Source organism: Dipodomys ordii, unplaced genomic scaffold, assembly GCF_000151885.1.
Source record: "Dipodomys ordii isolate 6190 unplaced genomic scaffold, Dord_2.0 Scaffold5, whole genome shotgun sequence".
In the NCBI taxonomy this organism is placed as follows: Eukaryota; Metazoa; Chordata; class Mammalia; order Rodentia; family Heteromyidae; genus Dipodomys; species Dipodomys ordii.
The window spans coordinates 12,249,153-12,271,949 of NW_012267221.1; the positions used below are offsets into that span (position 1 = coordinate 12,249,153).

At 38.1% G+C, this 22,797-nt stretch overlaps 2 protein-coding genes across 7 annotated transcripts in view; one reads left to right on the top strand and one right to left on the bottom strand.

Moving 5' to 3' along the window:
• Positions 1 to 22,797, bottom strand: part of Rbms1 (RNA binding motif, single stranded interacting protein 1) — a 225,942-nt gene that overhangs the window by 137,082 nt on the left and 66,063 nt on the right. The gene's annotated exons all lie outside the window — the stretch shown is intronic.
• Positions 1 to 22,797, top strand: part of LOC105993766 — a 67,551-nt gene that overhangs the window by 3,244 nt on the left and 41,510 nt on the right. Inside the window, exon 3 of the mRNA XM_013027129.1 lies at positions 3,400 to 3,465. Within this exon, the coding sequence (XP_012882583.1) occupies positions 3,400 to 3,465 (66 nt within the window). The remainder of the gene's footprint in view (positions 1 to 3,399; positions 3,466 to 22,797) is intronic.

A 22,797-nucleotide genomic window follows, 5' to 3' on the forward strand; every position in this document is an offset into this window, starting at 1 on the left:
GCCGCCGGCGCCCCTGCTCGGGTGCAATGGTTGGGTCTGGCTCCCCGCGTGCCGCACATTCCTTGGAGTGGCCCACCCTCTCCTCTGGGTCGCCCGGACAGGCTCCCCTACCCGCAGTAGCTTTGCACCCCACTCCGAAGCCCCTTTTAAGAACATCGCGGCAGGAATCACCCAGGCTTTTAGGGAGTAAGCAAACTGATCACCAGGGTTTGGAGTGGGTTTTTTGGTGGTTTTTTTAACCTCTTTTCTCTGATCTTCTATCCTGTCCCCCTCCCAGGAAAACGTGCAGAATTACTTCCAAGAGCAAGTCTGCCTGCTATCACTCCTCTGCCAATCTTCCTTATCTCTCCCCCCCAACCCCCCTTCACAAGCTCTATTCTGGCAGAGTAAGCAGATCTCCACTCCCCTGCCCCTCACCCAAATACACTGGGGAAAGTTTTCTATCTCCTTCCCGTGCGAGATGACAAGCCTGCCTTCAAGAGGACAGTGTCAAAAGAGACATGGAATATCACGTAAGGCCATCAGTTGGTAAGCCTTCGCTCCTTCCTGAAAGTGAGAATATGTAATCCTTCCTCATGTTAATTATTAGATGCAGATGAGGCAAGGAGAGGGACAAAGGGAAGAGGTAATTTCCTTTGTTTCCTGAAGTGTTCTGAGGTGGCTTCTGTGGCCATCACCTTCCCCTGGATGTTTCAAGCCAGAACTCCTGTCTTGCCTTGTGGAAGGCCTCTACAGCAGCTGATCAGGAGGAGGAGCCGCCATCTCCGGAGAGGTCACTGGGACGGGCAGGTCCCATGGCCAGTATTAGAGCGTATTAACACCACAGCAAATATTACAGAGCTCTTTTTTGCCTTCTGGACACTAACACATTTCTGGAAAGGTCCATCTGCTATGATAATGGAAAATCCTAACTTGTCTGAGAAATGAAAGAGATTCAATTTCTGGCTGTCACAAGGAAAACAGGGTCTTCTATGGACATCACATGCAGTAAAAAACAAAACTATCCATCCTGGTGGTCTGGTCTGTGACTCCATGTGTTACTTGCGTATTTCTCAACGTTCCCAACTTTCTTACAGCAAGAAGTGACAGGAATTAGCAAGTCTCACCTATTAAAACCGCTAAGTACAAAATACACATATGTCTAGCAAAGGAACATAATATGAGCACAGTCATACACAAAGCACCACCAGCATGTAAGAACTTGCTAGATAAAATTCACAGTAAAATCTGTCCCTTAAAGAGATAAACCCAGAGTGCAACTAGTCTTCAGGTGCAAGCTAGTACCCACGCCAGGGCTGTTTCCTGCTACTGCAGCATTTGCAATCGTTTGGGATGTTTGCTTGCCATCTGCTCTCACCAGGACCCTTTTTACAGTTATCAAGATCAGTTAGACAATGGAAGTCTTTTGTTAGAAATGTTCACATTAAAGGTGACTTCTCCTGATGCTCGAGACCTCTATAGTGCAGACCAGTGTCCATGGAAACAGTCCCTACAACCTCAGTCATCATGATGGGTCTCTAAGAAGCCACATTCTGAACCACAGAACATCAGGGATCCTCCTTTTCTTTTTTTCCATGATAACTTGATGTTATGCCATTCTTAAAGGCTAATATTTGGCCGGATATCTTGTAATATCCTTAAGGATATAGCTAATTGTTAGGTGTTGCTAAAGGTAAAATTAGAATATGAAAATAATTCTAATCACTAAGAATACTAAAAGGACCACATATTTGTGACTAAAAAGGATATCTAAAAGCTAGCAAGATGTATATTGTATAATAGAGAATAGCATAAAAAAGACTTGAAATGTGTATTAAAGCTGGGCAACAGTGGCTCATGTTTGTAATGTTTACTCAGGAAGCTGAGATCTGAGGATGGCAGCTCGAAGCCAGCACAAGCAAGAAAGTCCATGAGAACTTATCTCCAGTTAATCACAGAAAAAGCCAGAAGTGGCACTGTGACTCAAGTGTGGTACTGTGGCTCAAGTGGTAGAGCACTAAGCCAAAGGTGCTCAGGCACAGCTCCCAGGCTTAGTTTAAGTTCCAGGACCAAAAAACTAAAGCAAAAACAAAAAAGTATGATTAAAAAAAAAGTCCATCAGTTCAAAAGTTCCAAACTTCAGCAGGTCCTCTAGGCCTCAAGCTCCCACTTGGCCTTTTCATTCAAGGCTGGTGCTCTATTGTTTGAGCTCCCCCTCCATGACCAGCTTTTTGCTGGTTCATTGGTGATAAGACTTCTGTCTGGGCCAGCTTTGAAACACAACCCTCAGTTCAGCCACCTACTAGCAAGAATTGCAGGCCTGAGCCTTGCAGGTCCATACTCAATAAAATAAAGCATTTCTACAAAGTAAAATAAGACTGATTATTCACACTCCAAAAGTATAAGATGAAACGTAGTCATTCAAACCCATAGATTCCAATAAAGAAATCTAATACAAACATGAAAGCATGTGTTTAACACATATCATCATTTAGACATATTCACAAGTGCTTAGTTGCAAGAGCAATTAGAGGGAAGACTCTAATGAGGTTTATTTAGAAAAGTTTACTGACCATTAAATCAACTACATTTTAACATAGAGAAGATAAAACAGTACAGAGAAACTGCACGGACATTATCTTAAGAAGCATTTTGGAGTCTGTATTGGAGATGTACATCCTGTTTGAAGGGAAACTGAGACTGCTGCCCTGGCTGTCATACAACACCCTTTCGCACACCCTTAGCCTGAAGGTAAAACTGTGAGAATTTGACCCACAGGCAGCCATCACAGACTGCACAGTGACCTATGACCTGGCCAGGACAAAAAAAAAAAAAAGAACATGAGCAAGGCCAATCTGATTCTCATCCTTGGGAATCTGATTCAGAAAATTCTAAGAGCTGAACCAGCTAGTAAAGAGGCAGAAATTGCAAGAGTGCCAGGGGTAGAGTAGAGGCCACAACAAGCCAAAACTATCAGCAAGCCAAGGTTAGGAGGAAGCAGAAACTATGAGTAAACAGGAAGCTGACGGGCAGCCAGCAGAGGAGTAGAGCCCACGCCAGGAGCTGGTGAGCTCTTGGCCATGGCATGACTGAGGGAGCTGCGGTCCCCAGAGCTGCTTTGGCTCTGCATACTTGCAACCACCCTTACACAACCTTGTATATACCTAAACCACATCCCTGTTCCCACAGCTTAAATGAATCTCAACTCTGATCCAAGGAACAAAACTGAGGCAGAGCTGAACAAATCTGGCTTACACACTTCAGACTTCCATGAACTAGCTACATGGTTTGGAGTAAATTAGTTGATCTCTCTGGCTCCTAGACTGTCTTCATCAGATTGTCTTTCAGTAAAATACACCCCCTACTCCCCAAAAAAGTGCAAACTCAATAAATGGCAATGGTATTATTGTTTTTTTTCAGGGTTTCCAGTAGTGGTTTATAGATGTGCGTATTTGGTGTTTAGTAAGTCAAAGAACAGGAGCAAGGGTATGATGGGAATGGATGAAGAACAAAAAGATCAGATTTAGGTAATTGGGGTTCCCTTCAATAACTGCTTGTTGAGGGGCTGGGAAGGTGGCTCAGTGGTAGAGCGCTTGCCTTGCATGCCTGAGGCCATGGGTTCGATTCCTCAGCACCACATAAGCAAAAAGAGAAAAGCCAGAAGTGGCGCTGTGGCTCAAGTGGTAGAGCGCTAGCCTTGAGCTGAAGAGCTGAGGGACAGCTCCCAGGCCCAGAGTTCAGGCCCCATGACCAGACCCAAAAAACAAAAAAAACACCCCAAAACAAAACAAAAACTGCTTGTTGAATGACTGAATGAGTATGTCTTTGAGGGCTGTGTATTCTTACAACAGGTGAAACTTTAAAAGGTGGAGAAAATGTCTAGCCAAAGATCTGCCTCAAGAAACTAAAGGCACTGGAAGTCTTCCTTCATTTATTATTGTACAGATTCTTTGAAGTGTCTATGTACCAAAGCAGTATGTGTGAGCAGTATCAGAGATCATTCTATAGGCAGGCACATGCAACCAAGGACTATCAGGCTAGAACAACCAGTCCATGCAGAAGCCTGGGAGATGATGCCTCCTATCACTTTAAAAGAGTTTGTACAACAGGAATCTGAGAGTCTGAAATGAGAAGACATTGGTCCCATAGAAACAATTCTAAAATGAGACTTGGGTTTTTTCAAGCTTTCACATCTCATTTCACTTTCACAACAACTCCCTGAAATAGAAGGGTTATCAGGTTCAATGTGCAGATCAAAGGGAGAAAGTTAAGCAAGACATACTAAGCTACCTATACAGCAATACTAGAGTTAAAATTCAGACCTTGCTGGGGTTCAAAGAGTTAGTCCTGTACTCCCTAGAGTTTTCCAACACTGTATCTAAGAGAGCCTTATATATAATGCTTCCATTCCTACATGAACACTTGTAATCCACAGAGTTCCCAAGCTTCTATGCACCAACAAGGCATGGTTTTATGTGGTAAGTGCCAGGCGAGTGGTCTAGACGATATTGTGCTCTAGGAGTTTGACATGAGAGAGAGATCAATAAGGATATAACATGGGTATAGTATGCTTAGCTGTATAAATGTCTTGAGAGTCACTCAGAAAGAAGCACTGTACAGATAACCAGAAGAAAAAAAACAACCGCCACAAAACCAGAAATACACATAGAAAGCTAGCAGGAGAAAGTGAGGATTTGGGGTCATCAAAGCTAAAATCATTGCTATTTGTCAAAAAGGAGAAGCTAAGGAACAGTGAAAAGCCCAGGAGATTGCCACTCTAAAACACCCTAATGCACATATTACTGAATACACCTTATAAGAAAAGAGTGATTAGGTGAAAATACTTAAATAAATAAAGTATGGTGGCTAAGCTAACTTTTGAAAAAGATGACCAATGTCATAAGAATGGAATGTCTCTATCAATGGAATGTCTCTATCTCTATAGCAATATCCAGTTGCCATCACTGCTAAATCATTTCCAAATCAGTTTATGTGGGTCAAAAGGAAAAAATCACTCAGTGTGGCAAATTGCAATATTTAATGCATAAGATATAGCCACACAACAATGGTTAGTGTAAGTAATCAACACACACACACACACACACACACAAATTCACAACTGAACACACACACACACACACACACACACACAAATTCACAACTGAGAGCCTCTGGATCCCAGAAAAACCTTTGGATACTAGCAAAACATAAGAAGAAAAAAGATACAGGGTCAGCAAATTCTTTAAATTTCCTTTCTTTCCTTGTACAAAACAGAGCTGATCAAGTATTCTTTCTAAAGTAACAATATTTTTTGTTATTTACTATTTTGCTTTTTTAAAAAATCTACAATTCTTATTCCAGACTTAAAGGCTCCCCAGACACATACACAATCACATACATACATACATATATATAAACAAAACCACTATAATAAAATGAAACTATAGCCATAAATTGTGAATGTATATAGAACAATACAAACATAGGCAATTCTCATGAGTCTCGCCAGAAGCCACATTCTGATGGTTCCTAAATCTACCCTAGTGAGCAAAACAGGAGAAATGAGTTTATCCCTACTACTACTTTTCTGCATGGACTATTAAATAATACTGGCTGGTTGTCATTTACTTAATAAATGCTATACTCTAGACATATTCCAAATATCTCTCTCTCTTTCTCTCTCTCTCTCTCTCTCTCTCTCTCTCTCTCTCACACACACACACACACACACACACACACACACACCACACACACACACACACACACACACACACACACACACGAGAAGAATGCCTATTCCTTTCTCTGGGACTCAGAGATTTAATGCAATCTAATAGTGTCAGGGTTTGCACTTAGATCCCCTGTGTCCAATAACAGTAACAATAGTTCTTATGACTATTAGCCATGGGTGAGGTCCACACTCCCTGTCAGTATGCTATAGTCTGGGCACTCACAGTGAGCTGAAATGAAATTCACAGTTAGCCACAAAGTCACAAGTTTACAAGTTCCAAATTTACAGTCACTGTGTAGCTGAGCTGTGATATTCAATAGGTTAAATATATTTATATTATTTTCTTTTTTAATAAGTTTTGTACAGAGGAATTACAATTACATGAGCAAGGTAATGAGTACATTTCTTATCAAGCATTGTTGCCTCCTCCTTTGTCGTCCTCCCCCTCCCACCCCCCGCCAAAGTTGTAAAGTTCGTTTTTCGACATAGCATATTGTACATGTCATTGTTGCAATAGGTCCACCTGTATCCCTATTTAAACAATGTTTTTTCCCTTCCCCTCCCAAATTATACCAACATCAAATACAATGAAAACAGGGGTTATACCGTGGGGGAGGGACATACAAAGCAACAAAAACATCACATATATAAATATAAACAAACGCAAGAAAGAAAAAACCATGCACTGGGTTTACTGAATGTAACCATAACTTAAATCAAGGAGCATCTATACATTAAATGTCTGTTCAGTTGAGTAAGAAGGCATACCTTTACTGTTAGATAAATGCAGATATATATTCTGCTCCAATCTAGTACCTAGATCTCACTTAACTGTGGTGTAACTGTTCTCTTTTATCCAATTTTGGAGGATTATTGGAAGAACAGAGTTGGAAGAGAAGCAGGGATGGTATTTAAAAGCCAGAATGGAATTCAGGTGAAAGGTATTTCTAGGATCCTGAACTGGAGCTGACAACCTACTTTCCCTTAAAAAAATAATGGGAGACCATATTTGAAATTAATTTCATTATGGAATTCACAGACATTTATAGGCCAACTAAAACCCTAATCTCTATTTAGGGCATTTCTCTCTAAAGGAGCCATTCTTGAAATTCAAAACAAGTTACACAAAACATCTTTGAATCTAATTAATTATTGTAGCATTCTTTCAGAATAGTTAATAAAAATTGAAAGCTTACTCAAATTTTTGGCATAAAAATTTTCTGAAAGTTTTCCCTTGGTTTGTTAAATAAAAATAAGCATATGACTTCTTATTCTTTTCAAGATAAAAAAATCATTTGTTTTTGTTTAGTTTATAGAACAATAAATTCATACCTGTAGATCAAATTCTACAGAGAAGTTAAGTCAAACTGTTTAGGAAATCAGAACACAAAGAAGCTCATTTTTCATATCTTATGAGCTAGTTTTGCTGAAAGGCCTCTCTCATTGTGGAAAGACCATACAGGAGACATCATTCTTGTGTCTGTAGGCAAGCCCTTAATATCATAGGGGCTATTGTCATACTATTTCAAGGTAAGTTAAGGAAGTTTCCACGATTGTAGTAAACCTCTTAAATTGTGAGAGAACGCTTATGAATAAAACTTTGAAAACAGTTTACCCAGAGAGCTGGAATCATACACAAGGAGTAAGAGTTGAGGTATGCTGGGAAAATTACTAATGATATTCATCTCTTGCAGAAAGCACTTTAGAAATCAACAGAATTTGTGAAAAATGAGTGCCAAACTTTAAATTATGGATAAGAAAGTTAAACTGAATCTAAAATGACCATGTCATTTCCATGAGTAAAAACTACCTGCACAAAAGACAACTTTGATAGTACACAGTAAACAGTGTGTGGAACAAATAAAACCATCATGTGAGTGAAGAATGGTGAAAGGTTATTATCAGACATTGCTAAATGTGGAGGGATGAGGGAAGGGGAGTATCTATTGCACAAGTTCAGATTTAAAGCACTTCAGACACAGAAGAAAACAAAATCCCTAAAATTTCTTTAGTGTTTGGTTGTTAATTGTCCATTTCATCTGGAGTAAGATGCTAGAATAATAACATCCTTTTCTGTAAATAAGAATGCTGAAACACTTTTTGCATTGTTACGATCAAACAAGCACATAAACAATTACAAAAATAGGTTTCTATTTAGTGGAGTATGTATGAGAGCAACCTTTCCAACATTTGGATGAAATAGGATGTCTGGGGGCTTATGAAAATTCCTCACCCTCTGCATTTTAAGAATGAAGAGCTCTGGGTAATCTTACACACTGAATACATGGGGTGAACTGACGACAGACCTGTGGCAAACTAATACTCCCCAAAGGAAGAGAAGGCAAATGAGGAAATTCTGGTGTTGTCATGACAATATGACTGATCATGACGTCAGTAGCCTGAATGCCAAATTGTAAGGAAGACTTCCAGAACGCTGACACCACACTAAACAGATTCTCCCAGGCCCACCCTCCCTGCCTTCCCCTCCCAATCTGTTTGACCTAATAGCAAATGCAATCATGTTTTGACCACAGGATTATTGTAGAAAGTCTCTTTGATTCTTCTAAGGTAGAAGAAGTAGAGGAAGAAGTAACTTCTGAACATATTTAGTTTTCAGACCAGTGTGTGTGTCTGTGTGTCTGTCTGTGTGTGTGTGTGTATTCACTACAGACATAAAATATGTCTAGCATGTGTCCATTTAAAGAATGCATTATTAAGGAAGAAGGGCAGGTCTTTCCTAGCCCTACTTTTTTATGAACAGGTAGATTGTTGCATCAGTTACATTAGGCAACTTGCCACAGGTCATGAAGCCCAGAAACAGAATTTCAAGGCTAAGAAAGAATTACTACAAACTAATCCCTGTGCTTGAGTAGTAATTGAGTAAATATGACTGTCTCTCATTGGGCATCCTGACCAATAATAAAATCATCCTATCTATTCATATTAGCCATACCTGTAAAAAAAAAAGTTCTTGTTAAAAGCTTTGAAGCTATGAGAGTTATGCCCTGGGACTAGAATTCCTGTCTGCTGTCGGTTGTAAATTACTGTTTTTCTGTCTTCTACACTGCCATAGAAAGTGAGGGATCAACAATCTACTTTTGGAATATTGACAGTGTTGTAAGTTTACTCAATGGATTGTGAATGTCTAATCATTTACTTAACATCCACTCTGTGTATAGTACATTTTGTTGGGTGTGTGAATAGAAGAAAACTAGCTAGATTTCTTACATGCATAAATAGCAAATAATGAATTCAAAATCCTGAATGCCTGGGTTAGAAATGTTACAATGTATTGATTATATCTTAAAGAGTATGTTTTATATATCTATTAAATGTAAACTTTCATTCCAATCTGTCAGTTGCTTAGGATTATAAAGGAGATTATAATAAATGATGTGCTTTGTACTTGTATGTGGCTTTTTAAGGAAATGACATTGCAGGTCACTTGACCTCTTCTTGCTGTATTTTTGGGATACAAGAGATGTGTTTATTCATCTCTCTGCATCAGAGGCTTACCAATATTTGCATATTAATTGTATTGGTTACCATCAGCTTGGATATTAATTGTATGGCATGCAACTAGGATGACACAGATTATAAATTGCCTAAAGTTATAGCAACTTTGAAAAAGGCAGACCACAATAATTCTAAGACACTGTAAATTCTGAGATGCATCTCAGTTTCAAAGACATTGAAATGGGAACTTGGTGAGTCTTGTCCTAATCTCTAAAGTATGGCATATGGGTGTGTCCACACACCTCATCTTGTGCAAATGTACACACATCTTTTCATTGCTAACTTAGTCTCTGGAAATACATTTTGTCAAACAGTCATTTAGCACCATCCTAAGAAAAGTGGTAATCAGTAGACGGCTGCCACACTTAGCTCTTCCAGGAAACTCTGACAGTAGTGAGCACATTCTCTAAGAGTCAGAATGAGAACTTGCCCCTCAGCAGACAGGGGCATCTGCCCCAAAATGCAAGCTGGGCTGTTTGTTTCTCTTCTCAGCCATCTTTCCATCCACCCTCAAGTCAGACTGGTGCCAAGAGTTTCACTGGCATGTTTATAAAAAGAAAGCTGAATGGGAGTTGATCCCAGGTTGGTATATATTTATCTGACCATTCCACTCCACATTTCTTGCTACTGGCGCTTTTGAACTTATCACTTGCAAATGTAACCTGAGTTAGTCCGTCTGTCAAATCAGTCATCAGTACCATTCTGGCTATAACGTCAATTCTGACAAGTCTTACAGCATTGCACCTTGACTATCAGTTCTCACCTAGAGTATCAGCCTCAGTCTTCCTTGGGCTCCAGACTGGAAAACCAATTTTTGCATAGATTACCTGAGTCAGATATAAAGACTTATATCTGAAATGCTTATCATAGCCCTTAAAATTAATAGGAAATTGCAAAGTGAACAAAAGCAATTACTTCACAGGTGCAATGACCTAGTTATAAACAAAGATGTGACTGATTCACACACAGAACAACAACTATTAGTATCTGATCATTCAAGTCTGTTCAGGCATGACATATCTCTTGCAGCTCCTCCTCTTCCTCATGCATTATGCAGAGCTCCTTGTCATTTCACTGATGTGATAATGAAAATGACATGAAAATGAAACAAATTGGTCAATTCTCCAACTGCAGGTTGATTAAACTGAAGCTAATGAATTACCTCTGAATTTCATTTGTCTGTAAATGTTTTTCTTGTTATAAAAGAAAATTATCATTCATCTTACCTTCAAAATCACTTAATAGAATTATTAACATACCAAACCAATGATATATCCCAATTCTCTAACTCAGGGTTAGGTACACATTAGGTATGCAAATATGAGTTCATAAATACATGAATAAACATTTTCAAAATGTATGCAAGTTCAGGCTGGGGATACAGTAGAGTGCTTACATATTATGTGCAAGGTTCTGGGTTTCAATCTCCAACACTATAAAAACAAAACAGAAAATATGCAAGTACTATTCAAATATATGCTATTATTCAATGTAAGCTTACAATTTATGAGATACTCATTAATTCAATATGTTTAAATTTTTAATTAGCTAAACTTTCTCGGTATGAAGCAATGCCATTTCAGTTTCTATAATTTGTAATGCTTTGAGTTGTTTGAAAATACATTCTATTTTATATTGCAAAGCATTGCAAAGTATTTAAAGGAAATTAGAATTCACACAAATTATTTATTATAATCATTAAAAATGTTAGGCTACAAAATATAAAAACTACTGTTTTCCTGTTTGTCTATGTCCCTATTTAATTTTTAAAAAACACCAAAACCAAAAACTAAAACAAAACCAAGAACTTTTAATTTGGAATTAAAGATTTTTTTAAGAGTTCAAACTCTGGTAATTGAAAACTATATTTTGTTTTGCTTTATCAGATAGCATTCAAAAAAATCTATTAATAGCTGGGTTGGTGGCTTACACCTATAATGTTAGTTTACATGGGAGGTGGAGATTATGGAGATTAGAAGGACTGCAATTCAAGGCCAAACCATGCAAAATGTTCTTAACTAACACAAGTGGCAGTACATACCTTTGAATCCCAGCTATGTAGGAAATATGAATAGGGGGATTAAGATCGAAGTTAGCCCAGGCATAAATGAAAGACCTTCTTTGAAAAAAAATAAACAAAAAGGGCTTGGGGGTATGGCTCAAGTGGAACAGTATGCCTAGCATGCTAGCTCTGAGTTCAAACACCAGTATGGAGGAAAAATCTATTAAGAATGGGATAGTGTTGATCGCTACTGAAAATCTTTCTACTCTAGTGTATGCTGGGAAACTCTCACAAATTAAAGTATCTTTACTTAATGTCAGCCTTGTGAGGTTGATTCTCAGGAAATTCTGGACAAAGGAGGTAAACTGATTCTACGACACCTTGTGACCATTGAGCTAGTTAGGAGTACACTTTTAAATAACTACTTCATTTGCTCATTTAACACTTTTCTTACATGAATTTCTCCTAAGAAATAAATAAAAGAAAAACAAACAAGCCATTTAAAAAGTGGAGCTATACATTACTGTGCATCAGAGCACAAAGCTGGCAGCAAATCCATCAAGAAAGGTTACAAATCAAAATCATTAAACACAGGAGTCAGCTAATCTCCACACTTGAGAATAAAATAAGAAATGCCATTTCCAAATTAGTGCATCTCATGGTTCTTATCCTCTATCCTTCTCCCATCTCTTTTTATCCACCCACCAGATTCCTCAAGGTAAAACTGCTAGACTCTCTCTGTTTTTCCTTCTGACTAGTCCTTATTTATCCAAATGTTGCCTATATTGCTTCCAAAATAACTCTTTAGGTCCTCTTTGACCATATCATTCACCTTCCCCAAACCCGCAGGTCAAATATACATGTCTGACACTTGCAAAACATTGGGCTTTCCATCTCCTTCTCCCCTTTACCACCACTCCAGCTACTATTTGTGTTTTGGCTGCTTTGAACTTACTCTTTTCTGGCTCTTTGAAACAGATCTTTGCCAGGAAACATAATGCTTTTCCATCAGCCAAACCACATTCATCCCTCTGTCTGTTTACTCTGTTGAAATCACAGCTCATGGTTGGCCCCCTCTGTGTTTTTCCTGCTCTCATCTATTTTTCAAGACCTCTTGCTATATTTTCTAAGGACAATCTTAATGCCTAAACTAGGCCAACTTACTGTACAACTTACTACGTCCTAGCAATTCCTGTACTGAGAAAACTAGGGCAAGATCTAGCAGGCACCCTGCACTGTATGCTCTGTACAGAGGCATCTGGAGAGCAAAGCATGTGCTCACTCACCTGACGGTGACATAAACTGGGAGTTCTTAGCTTCCTTTCCAACCCAGCATTCCTGAGGTCTCCATACATTCCCATCAGTTTCAGTAGCTTACCTTGACGTGACTCAGAATCAGGAGTGATAAGGGTACATGTTCCCTCCTCACCTGAGAGTCATTGTTGCAAAGAATGAACCATAAAGTGTTTACAGGAACCCAGAAGAGCATTTAATCTCAGTGTTCTGTCTGGGCTGTCTGTCTGTCTATATCTTGCTTGTTTCCTTGCTTGCTTGCTTTAGAATTTTTTAAAGTGCTTTGTTCTAAGGTACATGAAAATTATCCCCTTTTGACTAAAGAGGATTTGGAAATGACTACATGTTTTCTTGGGTAAGCATTTACTTAATAAACCCAAGATGGTATCAAAATGCATTTTAGAGTAACTGAATCAACAAGATTTTCTTTCCCCTGATGACCCAACTTCCCTTGAAATTCCAGTGATTCTTTCTTTGTCTCCTCCACACCAAGAGGCACCTACTTTTTCCTTTTTCCTTTTCAATGCAAGACCAAATGGTTCTTTCCATGTTCTCCACTCCATTGTAGCACTTGGACTGCCACCACCATTTGTCCTGGGGAGTACTTGGCAAAGTACAGACCTACAAAGAACTACTGTGTTCAAAAGACAACTGTATAACCTTCATCAAAATCTATAACAAATCTATAAATCTATAAAACTCTAACAAAGAAGAAAATGTTTCTTTAACAGTCTTTATAAGAAGTATAACAATTATGAAAAAAACCTTACTTTTGTTCAATCATGAGTACTCATTAGCATCATTTGTCAGCAGCAAATGCTATTGTTCACCTTGTTAGGTGAACTTAGCCCATAGCCAGGATTTTCTCTGATGAGATCACTTCATCTAAAAGCCCAGTCTTGCATCTACCACATTCCTTCAGGGACTTGTATTGTTATATGTGGTCAAATCCCGAATTCTCATTTTTCCATCTGTTCTACATTCAAAATGACAGCATTCCAGAGGGTTTTGACTACTTAGTATATACTGGACATTGTTACAAGTATTCTACAGGCACAGGCTCATTAGTTCTCACCCCCACTGTGATTCTCCCCATACTGATTTCCTCTTTCAGATGGAGAAATAGACTTCCAGTCTCTTTATTTCCCCATGCTCCTGGTCTAGAGGGTCACTACGTCACATCTGCATCACCAACCTGCTACCCCTTCTCCATCACACTTCTAGCTAACCTAAGTGCTAGGGTCAACTTGACTTTGTTGCTCTAGTTCTCGGTTCTTGTGCCCCTTTTGTCTGTCCTTCAAAGAGCATTTCTAGTTAGCATTTTCTACTCATCTTCTTGCCTTTCTGACAAATTCCCATGCAAATCATAATGACACACACTGGCTTTGCTAAGCCTTCACTTAATTTTAGTTATACCTTCAGTGCTGTACAAACACTCATTTTTCTCATTTCCAAGTGGCTTCCACCCCCAGTGCAACACTGAATGAATTCCAAGCATCTTATTTTTTTCCCTCAAACTCTGAAATCCCACCTTCACTGCCAAATAACAAGGAGTTATCATCTGACACTATTTACATGAAATTCCTTCAGCTTTTTTTCTCAGTTATATCTTCTATTTTTACATATCTTCTTGGCATTCCTCTCTGTTCCACTAGTAGAGATGTTTCTAAATCTTTTCAAGATGTACGTTTCTACTTCTATCCTTGATTCTAAATGAATTTCCCTACATAATCCTCCCTTGCCCCAACTCTTACCCAACTCTTTTCAACTCAACTTCTGTACCATTTTGCTCACTTGTTTTCAGTTTTTCTTGGCTACTTAATTTTTTTTTTACTAAAAAAGCATGACTACTGTAATATATCTTCCTTTCAGAAATAAGACCAGCAGGTGCAATGGCTTTCTTCCAATAAACTTTTCTCTATCCTAAAAGTGGGGGAGAATTTATATTCTTGCATCTTAAGTCATTTTTTTTCCTTCTCCCCTTCACTGCCAAAGTTCTTGGAAGATGCTCAACAGTGGAAAGGTGCACATCTGCATCTCCCATTCTACCTACCTGACCCCACCATTTAATAGCACTTCTTAGTTTCAGATCAGCGTCTGCCACCACTGTCATGGGCTTCCCAACTGTCTTCTCATTGAGTTGCCTCCATTCTCTCTTGTCTTCGGTTCCAGATCTTTTCCATAGCTGTTCACCCATGAATAGCATATCAGTGATCATCACTGAACAAAAGAATTCTACATCTAGAGCACCAAGCATGGTTCTTCTTTTGGGATTCAGAATTATAGTGGCTCATGGATCATTCACATTTATTTGTGCTTCTGTGTCCCCTTGATCAGAATTTACTTCTTAATGCTCTCTCTCTCTCTCCCCCTCTCCCTCTATTGATCACTTATACTTTTCTGCCCATTTCCAAGAGACTGCATTCTACCTCAGTGCCTTACAAATGGTTGAAACTCTGGACACCAGTTATTTTAAATGTACTGTCTTATCAATCAATTCATAAAACTAAGAATTTTCCTTACATCCATTGGTCCACCTACTGTCCGCTATGTTTTATTTCCACACGGAAAGCCTTTGGAGTCTCTGAGAAACACTTGTTCTACAAGAAAATCTCCTTGATGCATTTGGGAATGCTGATTGCTTCCAAAGTACAGGGGGAACGAAAGCCCCATTGACTAGCAACTTTGGGATTTTCATACTCAAAGATGCAAAGCTGAATAGCTGAGTTTTAAACTGGATTTCAGCCTCTTGTTCAACTCAACTGTTAGTTGGAAACTTTAAATAAAAAGAAAAATTACACAGTGGGTCTAACTAAGAAAGATTTTACACAATGAACTTGCGAACTTCTATTGCATGTTAGACCACTAAAAGAAGGTAAAAGAACAAAAGACTGAGAACCTTTAGACTATAAGCCAAATGAAAGGTAAAAGATGAGAAGCAGTAAGCCCAGGGAGGGGAGATAAAACACAAACAGAACGAAGATATTTACCTTCTGGTATCAGGAGTTTATCATCTTCACATCTAAAATACAAACTACACACAAAAGTACTCTTCAGGTCTTATTTAAAACCCTGATTTTTCCTCTGAGTAGAATATGGTATTAAAAAACAAAACAATGAATGCCTCACTTCCTGGCATTTTAATGTTAAATCTCCATTTGTGACAGTGGAGCTATCTACCTAAAAGGAACTGCATGAGGAGGACTGAAAAGCAATCCCACTGCTTAATGGGCTAGCCTGGATTCCCAAGTCTAAATGTGTACACTCCTTCAATGCCTCTGTACACAAATACTTTTATTTTTCACAACTATTACAATGAATTCCCTTTTAACTCCAAGAGATGATTAAGCCTCTTAAAATTTTCAAATAGCTTTTTGTTGTCAACTACGATTCAGCAAATTTACCTCTTACTTTTTGCTTTTAAAGACTAAATAAAAGAGAATGTAAAGTTCTTATTCTCACTTTCATTTCCTGACAATGTTCTTTCCCTATTCATTCAACCAAGGTTGACAGGAAGTCTACTAGTTGGGTACTGAGCAGGGAGAGAGAGGGAGGCCCTGTGATGGAAGCCCTGGAAGTGGAGGGGTTAGGAGTACACTTTGGGAGGAGTTATGGCTTATAATGTGACTTACAGGATTTGTAACAGCACTGAGACTCAGGAGAGAATGAGAAACCACTAGATACTGAGCAGTAAAAAGCTAGGCTCTGTCTGAAATGAATTAAACAAAGAGCAGGTGATTGAAAGCAATGGTAGATATTCAAGAGGAAAATTTCACTCTTACTCATAAAATTTACCTTGGACTGCGAAAAATCACCCAGTTGTTGTCCACAGGGTCTGTGCCCAGTAGAGTTTCTTGTCAATCCTGAGACATAAGAAAGCAGTCTTCCCTGGTGGCTCTACTGAGATCTGATTTCATAACTGAGAGTTCTAGTCCCTTATATATTCTTAGAGCAAACCCACTTTACACGAACATCAGTGGGTCTTTATTTTTTGCAATCAAAAGTATCTTGCTAAACAAATACTAGTGAAGTTGGGTAAGAAACTGCCTTCAGTGAATTAGTATTTAGCAATAGCAAGTCACTTTAAGAAGGAAATAATTACATGTAGGTAATACTACCTGCTTTATTTCAGGTTAATTATTTCCATTTCTCACTAAATATGTATTATGAAGAAAATGCTAGCTTTTTCACATGATAAGCAGGGACCACTTTTATTGTATTATCTTGATTAGGGTATAGGGAAAAATTTTAAAGGTTTCCATATACAATGTAAGGTGTTCTTAAAAATAACACTATGCCTCAAATTCTTGCAAAGAAATGAAAAGATAAATGATCTCCTTCCCCACACCCCTAAAAAATACTATCCTTAATCAACTTTAAAATATGCCTTTTATGTTTAGATATTTCAGTGTCTCCAGAATAAATTATTACTTTATAAACCCAAGGTAATGTAAATTGTAGCAAGTTCTTACAAGAATTGTACAAATGATGTGTTGCATAAGCGTCAGGGATTCTGGTTTGGTTTGAAATACACATATTTTAAGTCAAAGGTGGTACTGTTTGTGCTATCAGAAGCCAGCAGATTTTTGATAAAACAGTTTTAAAGACTGTTATATTTTAGGAGTGAGCACTTCCTGTTCAGATTTGTGCCGCCACCCCATTCCTGGTGACTTCTAAACAACCTAGGGTCACAGTGGCCTCTCTTTAATTAGTATCTCACTGCTGGAGGGAGGAGAGCATGTCAAGAGGAATGTAAAAAGAAATTATAAACGAAGGTCTTCAAGGCAACTCAGTGGTTTGGTCAAGCAATGAAAAAAACCTAGTTTCATCTTTCTTACCAAAGCAAAAACCGGAAATGGTTCTGATTCCTGCAAAATGAGAAGGCTTGGATTTTTACTTAGGTTTGTTAATTCTGGCTTAATGCTTTAGTCTTTATTTCAATCTAATAACCTATGACCAAGAAGTATGCGTTCATTGTTTAGATGACAAAAAGATGACCCATAAAAAAAAAGCCAGATGACTCAGACTAAATGCATCCATTTATGGTTTGATCCCATGGAGATTTAACAATATTCACATTACACTAATGCAATATTCGCCTTCTTTAAAATGAAGAAGTATGGTATTTAGGCAAGTAGAAGTCAGTAATAACTCTCTAGAAGATATTTTGAAAGCCTGTATGAATAGTATAATGTATAATATATATATATACACATATATACACACATACACATATATATTCAACTAATCTTATGAACTAATCTATTAAAATTGGGCTCACAGTACAATAAATGAATGAATGAATAAAACTAAATGAAATCCAGAATGGCACAATAAAAAATTTAATGCTAAATATGTAAATACATACCCCTTTATGTACATAATTTTGTGTAGAGATACAAATTCCATCTTATATGTAGATTGGAATTATATGTATTCCACAAAAATGCATTTTAAAAGTAATCAAAAGCTCTTTAAAATTTAATCTAAAGCTCTTTAAAAATAAGATAATTATTTGTATGAATAAGCAATCTTTTAGAAGAGCAAATCTTGGGTTAAAAGCAGGCACCAGCTAATGGTTCCTATTGGGTCCTGTTTACAAAAAGTGGCTTTAGCTCGGTGCTGTGTCCAGTTTCATAATCACATAGTACAGTCGCCTACAGGCTTACGTTCCAAGCAAGTTCTGATTTAGTTGAATTTCTTTCTCCTCAGGAAGTAACTTTTACTCAAGATTGAATGCAGCTGTTAGCACAGACCACTGTTCCAAAAACATTTCTATGAGAACTGGAAGATAGCACTTTAAGGAATGCAAATTCACTTTCATTATTTCAAATCTGTGAGACTAAAGAGGGAAGGGAATCTCTGGTCTCTTTTAGCTAAATTAGATTTGATAAATATTCAAGAGAGAACATGTAGGGTGCTTCCAAGATGACTCCAAGTCTTTCTGTGTGCATTTGTGAGCTCCAGATTTAATAACCACAACTTTGTTCATAACCAATAAAGTGCCTCATTTTTGCCTCAAGAATCAAAGTTATACTCACAGTCAAGTTTTTCTGAAACTTCACTCATTAATACAACTTGTTCTTTCTGTCTCTCTGTCTCTCTCTCTGTCTCTGTCTCTCTTTGTCTCTCTGTCTCTGCCTCTGTCTCCCTGTCTCTGTCTGTAGCTGTCTATCTCTCTGTCTGTCTCTCCATCTCTGTCTCTGTCTCTCTTTCTGTCTGTCTCTGTCTCTCTGTCTCTGTCTATCGCTGTCTGTCTCTGTCTCTCTCCATTCACCAAAATGAGAAATGTAGCCTGGCCCATAACACAAGCATTCTCAACAGAGGAAATGCTGCCAGCTAAAAACACCGGATGCAATCGAGACCACAGAGACATCTCTCAGTCATAACTGTTGAGCTAAAGAGGTAGTGGAAATAAACATCTAACTTTTGATTGGATGGAGTAATTATTTCAGTGAAATTTTACAACTTCATCACTTACTCTCAAACAAAACAAAATCTCTGGTAATTACTCTGATAATCCTGGTTCTTCCTGGAGATAAAACAAGAACAACTATAGATTCTTCCCAGCTCTGGCCAGTATGTGAGCAGATGGATACAGTATCAACCTGCCAAATGATACAAGGTAAGTTGGCTCTGTTTGCCCACCTAGGTGGGAAGATAAGACTTTGTGAGAAGGTCTTTTCTAATAGCATTACCCCCCCCCAAAAAAAAGTCTTAAAAAAGATGAGAATAAATCTGTCTATAACTGGACAGGTACCAGAGTAACTAAATAAATATTATTAAATCTTCAGCAATGAGGTAGGGATAGGAAAAGTGGGTTTTGTCTGAGAGTTGTTCTCCTATCTCCTTCCTTTCCTATCCTCTTTGGTGCTGTGCTTGCTTTTGCGTGGAATGATGGTAATAGTTAGGGTGACTATTGTTTTTGGATTGGCCAGGAACATCCTCATTTGAATTTTTTTAAAGAAAGTTTAAAGGCTTCAATGCCTTTATTTTTGTCAAGTTTGGCTATTGGTGCTTTCATGGTTTATATTTCAATTCTGCCCAATGATCTCTATGTAAAGCTTTTTGCAATTAAATAATACATCTATTCAAAAATAATTCTGCAGATAAAAACTTAAAATTCAATTTAGTTTTTAATCAAGAATTGGAATAATTTAATTTTGAAAATATTTTTCACATAACTGAGAGCAGCCAGCAATCTTTATACTTTTAAAAGTTAATAAGAAGTCTTTCATTTCTTTAATATACTATGATTCATGTATCTTAGAAAACTAAACATTTCTTATAAGAGATGGAAGTAGCTTCCATAACACACAGGAGCAGGTGTGCATTGTGGTAAGAAACTAGTCATTTTTGAAACCAGGCTCTATTATAGTCGTATTATATGTAAGTCAGCCATTTTATTAACTCAAGCAATTTCTTTGTTAGAATATAAGGAAACCACTAGGGGGAGTTCAAAATTCCCTTTGTATCCATACACAGGTAAACTGAAGTTAACTTCTGCGAAAACAAAGTATCATTGAGGTATGCTTTCTTTCTATAATCAGTAAAACGAAACCAAAAAAAAAAGCTTTTTAGGGGAAAATGTAGAATAACTCCTTCATCTAGAGTAAAAACCATGAATATATATATATATATATATGTTATTAAGTGTAGCACATTTATATTAAAAAGGTATTGGACATTTTAAATCTTTGGAAGCTGTATAGGTTGAGTCTGGTTTGAACTGCTTATCCATTGGAAATTAATTGTTCTAGTCTTCTAAGCTTTAATAATTTTGGTAGAATGTTCCTCAGAGATCTATCATAATTCCTCCCCTTCTATGTATACTTTCCAGTATGACTCACCCTCCTAAATCAAGGGTGGGACTGATTTTACTTGCTCTTGAATAAAAGATGACACCACAACTAGACTAGAGGAATACAAACAAATCATGGAGTGACTTTCAGATCTAACCCTGAATAGTTTTTCAGCTAACTGCCCTATAAAAAGCCCAGGTTTTCTGTTATTTTGTAAGGATTCCCATGCAAAGAAAAAAATCTTGTAAAATTAAGAAACCATATAGAGAATAGAGGTGCTTTAGCCCACAGCCAGACAGCTATGAAGTATGTGAGGTCATTCCAGACATTCTATCCCCAGCTGAGGTCCCAACTGCGTGCAACTACACATATGACTAAGTCAGAGCCACATGAGCAGATGAACCAACCAACTGATCCCAGCCAACTAGGGAATTGTGCAAAGTAAGACAGCATTGTTTTAAGTTTGAGGTAATCTGCTACTCAGTAATGGATAACTGAAACACTAACACCATTAAGTATGTTTGTATGATGTTCCATAAGGTTAAAAACCTTTTATATCCACTGTCACCTATGGTCATCCATGCAATGGAACACTAGATCAAACTTAAATACCCTGTGCAAAATCTCAAGGCACTTAAACAAACACAAGTTCCATTTTTAAAGGATGCTTTTCTTATGTATCCCTTTCTATTTTATATCTAGTATGGTAGTGTTTATCAAGATAATCAACTGTTAAGTGAAAAATGTTCTCTTTAGTCTTCCTTATGGTTAGACCAGGGTAATCTAAACAATTACATTCTACAAGTTCTATAGATTAAAAAAATAAAAAAAATAAAAAATAAAAAAATAAAAAATAACCTTACTGAACTTGTGTCTTTCAATTTATGCACACTTACACTGTCATCTTGATATTTAAGAATGTTAGTCTAAAAGCATTAGCAATTTCAAGCAATATTATAAACTGGATTTTTGAACTTGAAAGGACCCTTAAAATTCTCCCATTGCCTCTTAGTTCCAGCACAACAACATGGAAGAGTAGCATATAGCACAGGGCCTTTGCCTTCTAGCTTCCCTCCATTAGTTCTCCTCCAGGATCTCCTGGAGATTGTGTGTGACTGTCGTGGACACACAGCTCCAGCAAGAAAAAGACACAAGGTTTTCCAACTGCTTGCTAAGTATTCTTAGGGAAAAACTTGTATGTAGTTGGTACTGTAGTCTCACAACTCAAGAATGGTCTTGTTCACCCAGGCGGAACTCTTAAGATTGAACTTGAAAAAGATGAATAACAGAAATCAGATTGGATATGCATGTCTAAACTACTATGGGGAAGTGCTCTGATACAATTAATGGACACACATATACATGAAATTCATGCGTGTGTGCACATACAAAAGAATTACAGGAAGTGAAACAAGCTGTGTTATGGAGGGAAGGGTTTTCAGCTGGATCGTTATCTAAGGGAGAAGATGAATGAGCATAAACAGGGCGCAAGTAGTTGATTGCGTATAAGAAAAGAGAACAATGGGAGCTTGGGGGATAAGGGAGAGAACTGAACAGGTAAGTCTGGTCTGGATACAATGTGTGTGTGTGTGTGTGTGTGTGTGTAAACATCACAATGAAACCTTCCTTGTAACTAATGCACGTAATTTTCTTTTTCTTTTTTTGGGGGGGGGGTCTGGTCATGGGGCCTGAACTCTGGGCCTGGGCGCTGTCCCTCAGCTCTTCAGCTCAAGGCTAGCACTATACCATTTGAGCCACAGCGCCACTTCCGGCTTTTTTTTTCTTTTTGCTTATGTGGTGCTGAGGAATCGAACCCAGGGCCTCAGGCATGCAAGGCAAGCGCTCTACCACTGAGCCACCTTCCCAGCCCTTAATGCATGTAATTTTCTAAAGAAAGAACTCAAGTTTGCAAAACAGATTGAATGGTCTACCTCCAAGTCAGAACAAATAGAAATTTTGAAATCCTTGGATCCAGACTGATAGTTTTTCACCTGCTAATGAGGTTCTTTTCTAAGTAGGCAACTTCCCATTCTCTGGGGTGAAGCTCTAAGGATGTGCTGCCTTCACCATAGTCATGCATGTAAGTGGCACATGCTGCAAGCCAGTAAGCCACATCAAAGGCTCTGTGGATAAATGTAGATTAAGCACTTTCTACTTCATACTTCCCAGAAACTATTTCCTGATCTTAGGTAAAGAACAAAATCCCTTAGGTTGGGTGCTGGTGGCTCACAATTGTAATTGTATCTACTCAGGAATTGGAGATCTGAAGATCCTGGTTCAAACCCAGCCTGGACAGGAAAGTCCTTGAGACTCTTATCTCTAATTAACCACACACACACACACACACAAAAATCCAGAAATAGAGGTGTGTCTCATGTAGTAGAGTGCTAGTCTATTGGGTCAGGGCCCAGACCCCAAGTTCAAGTTCCAGTACTAGGGCACACACACACACACACACACACACACACACACAC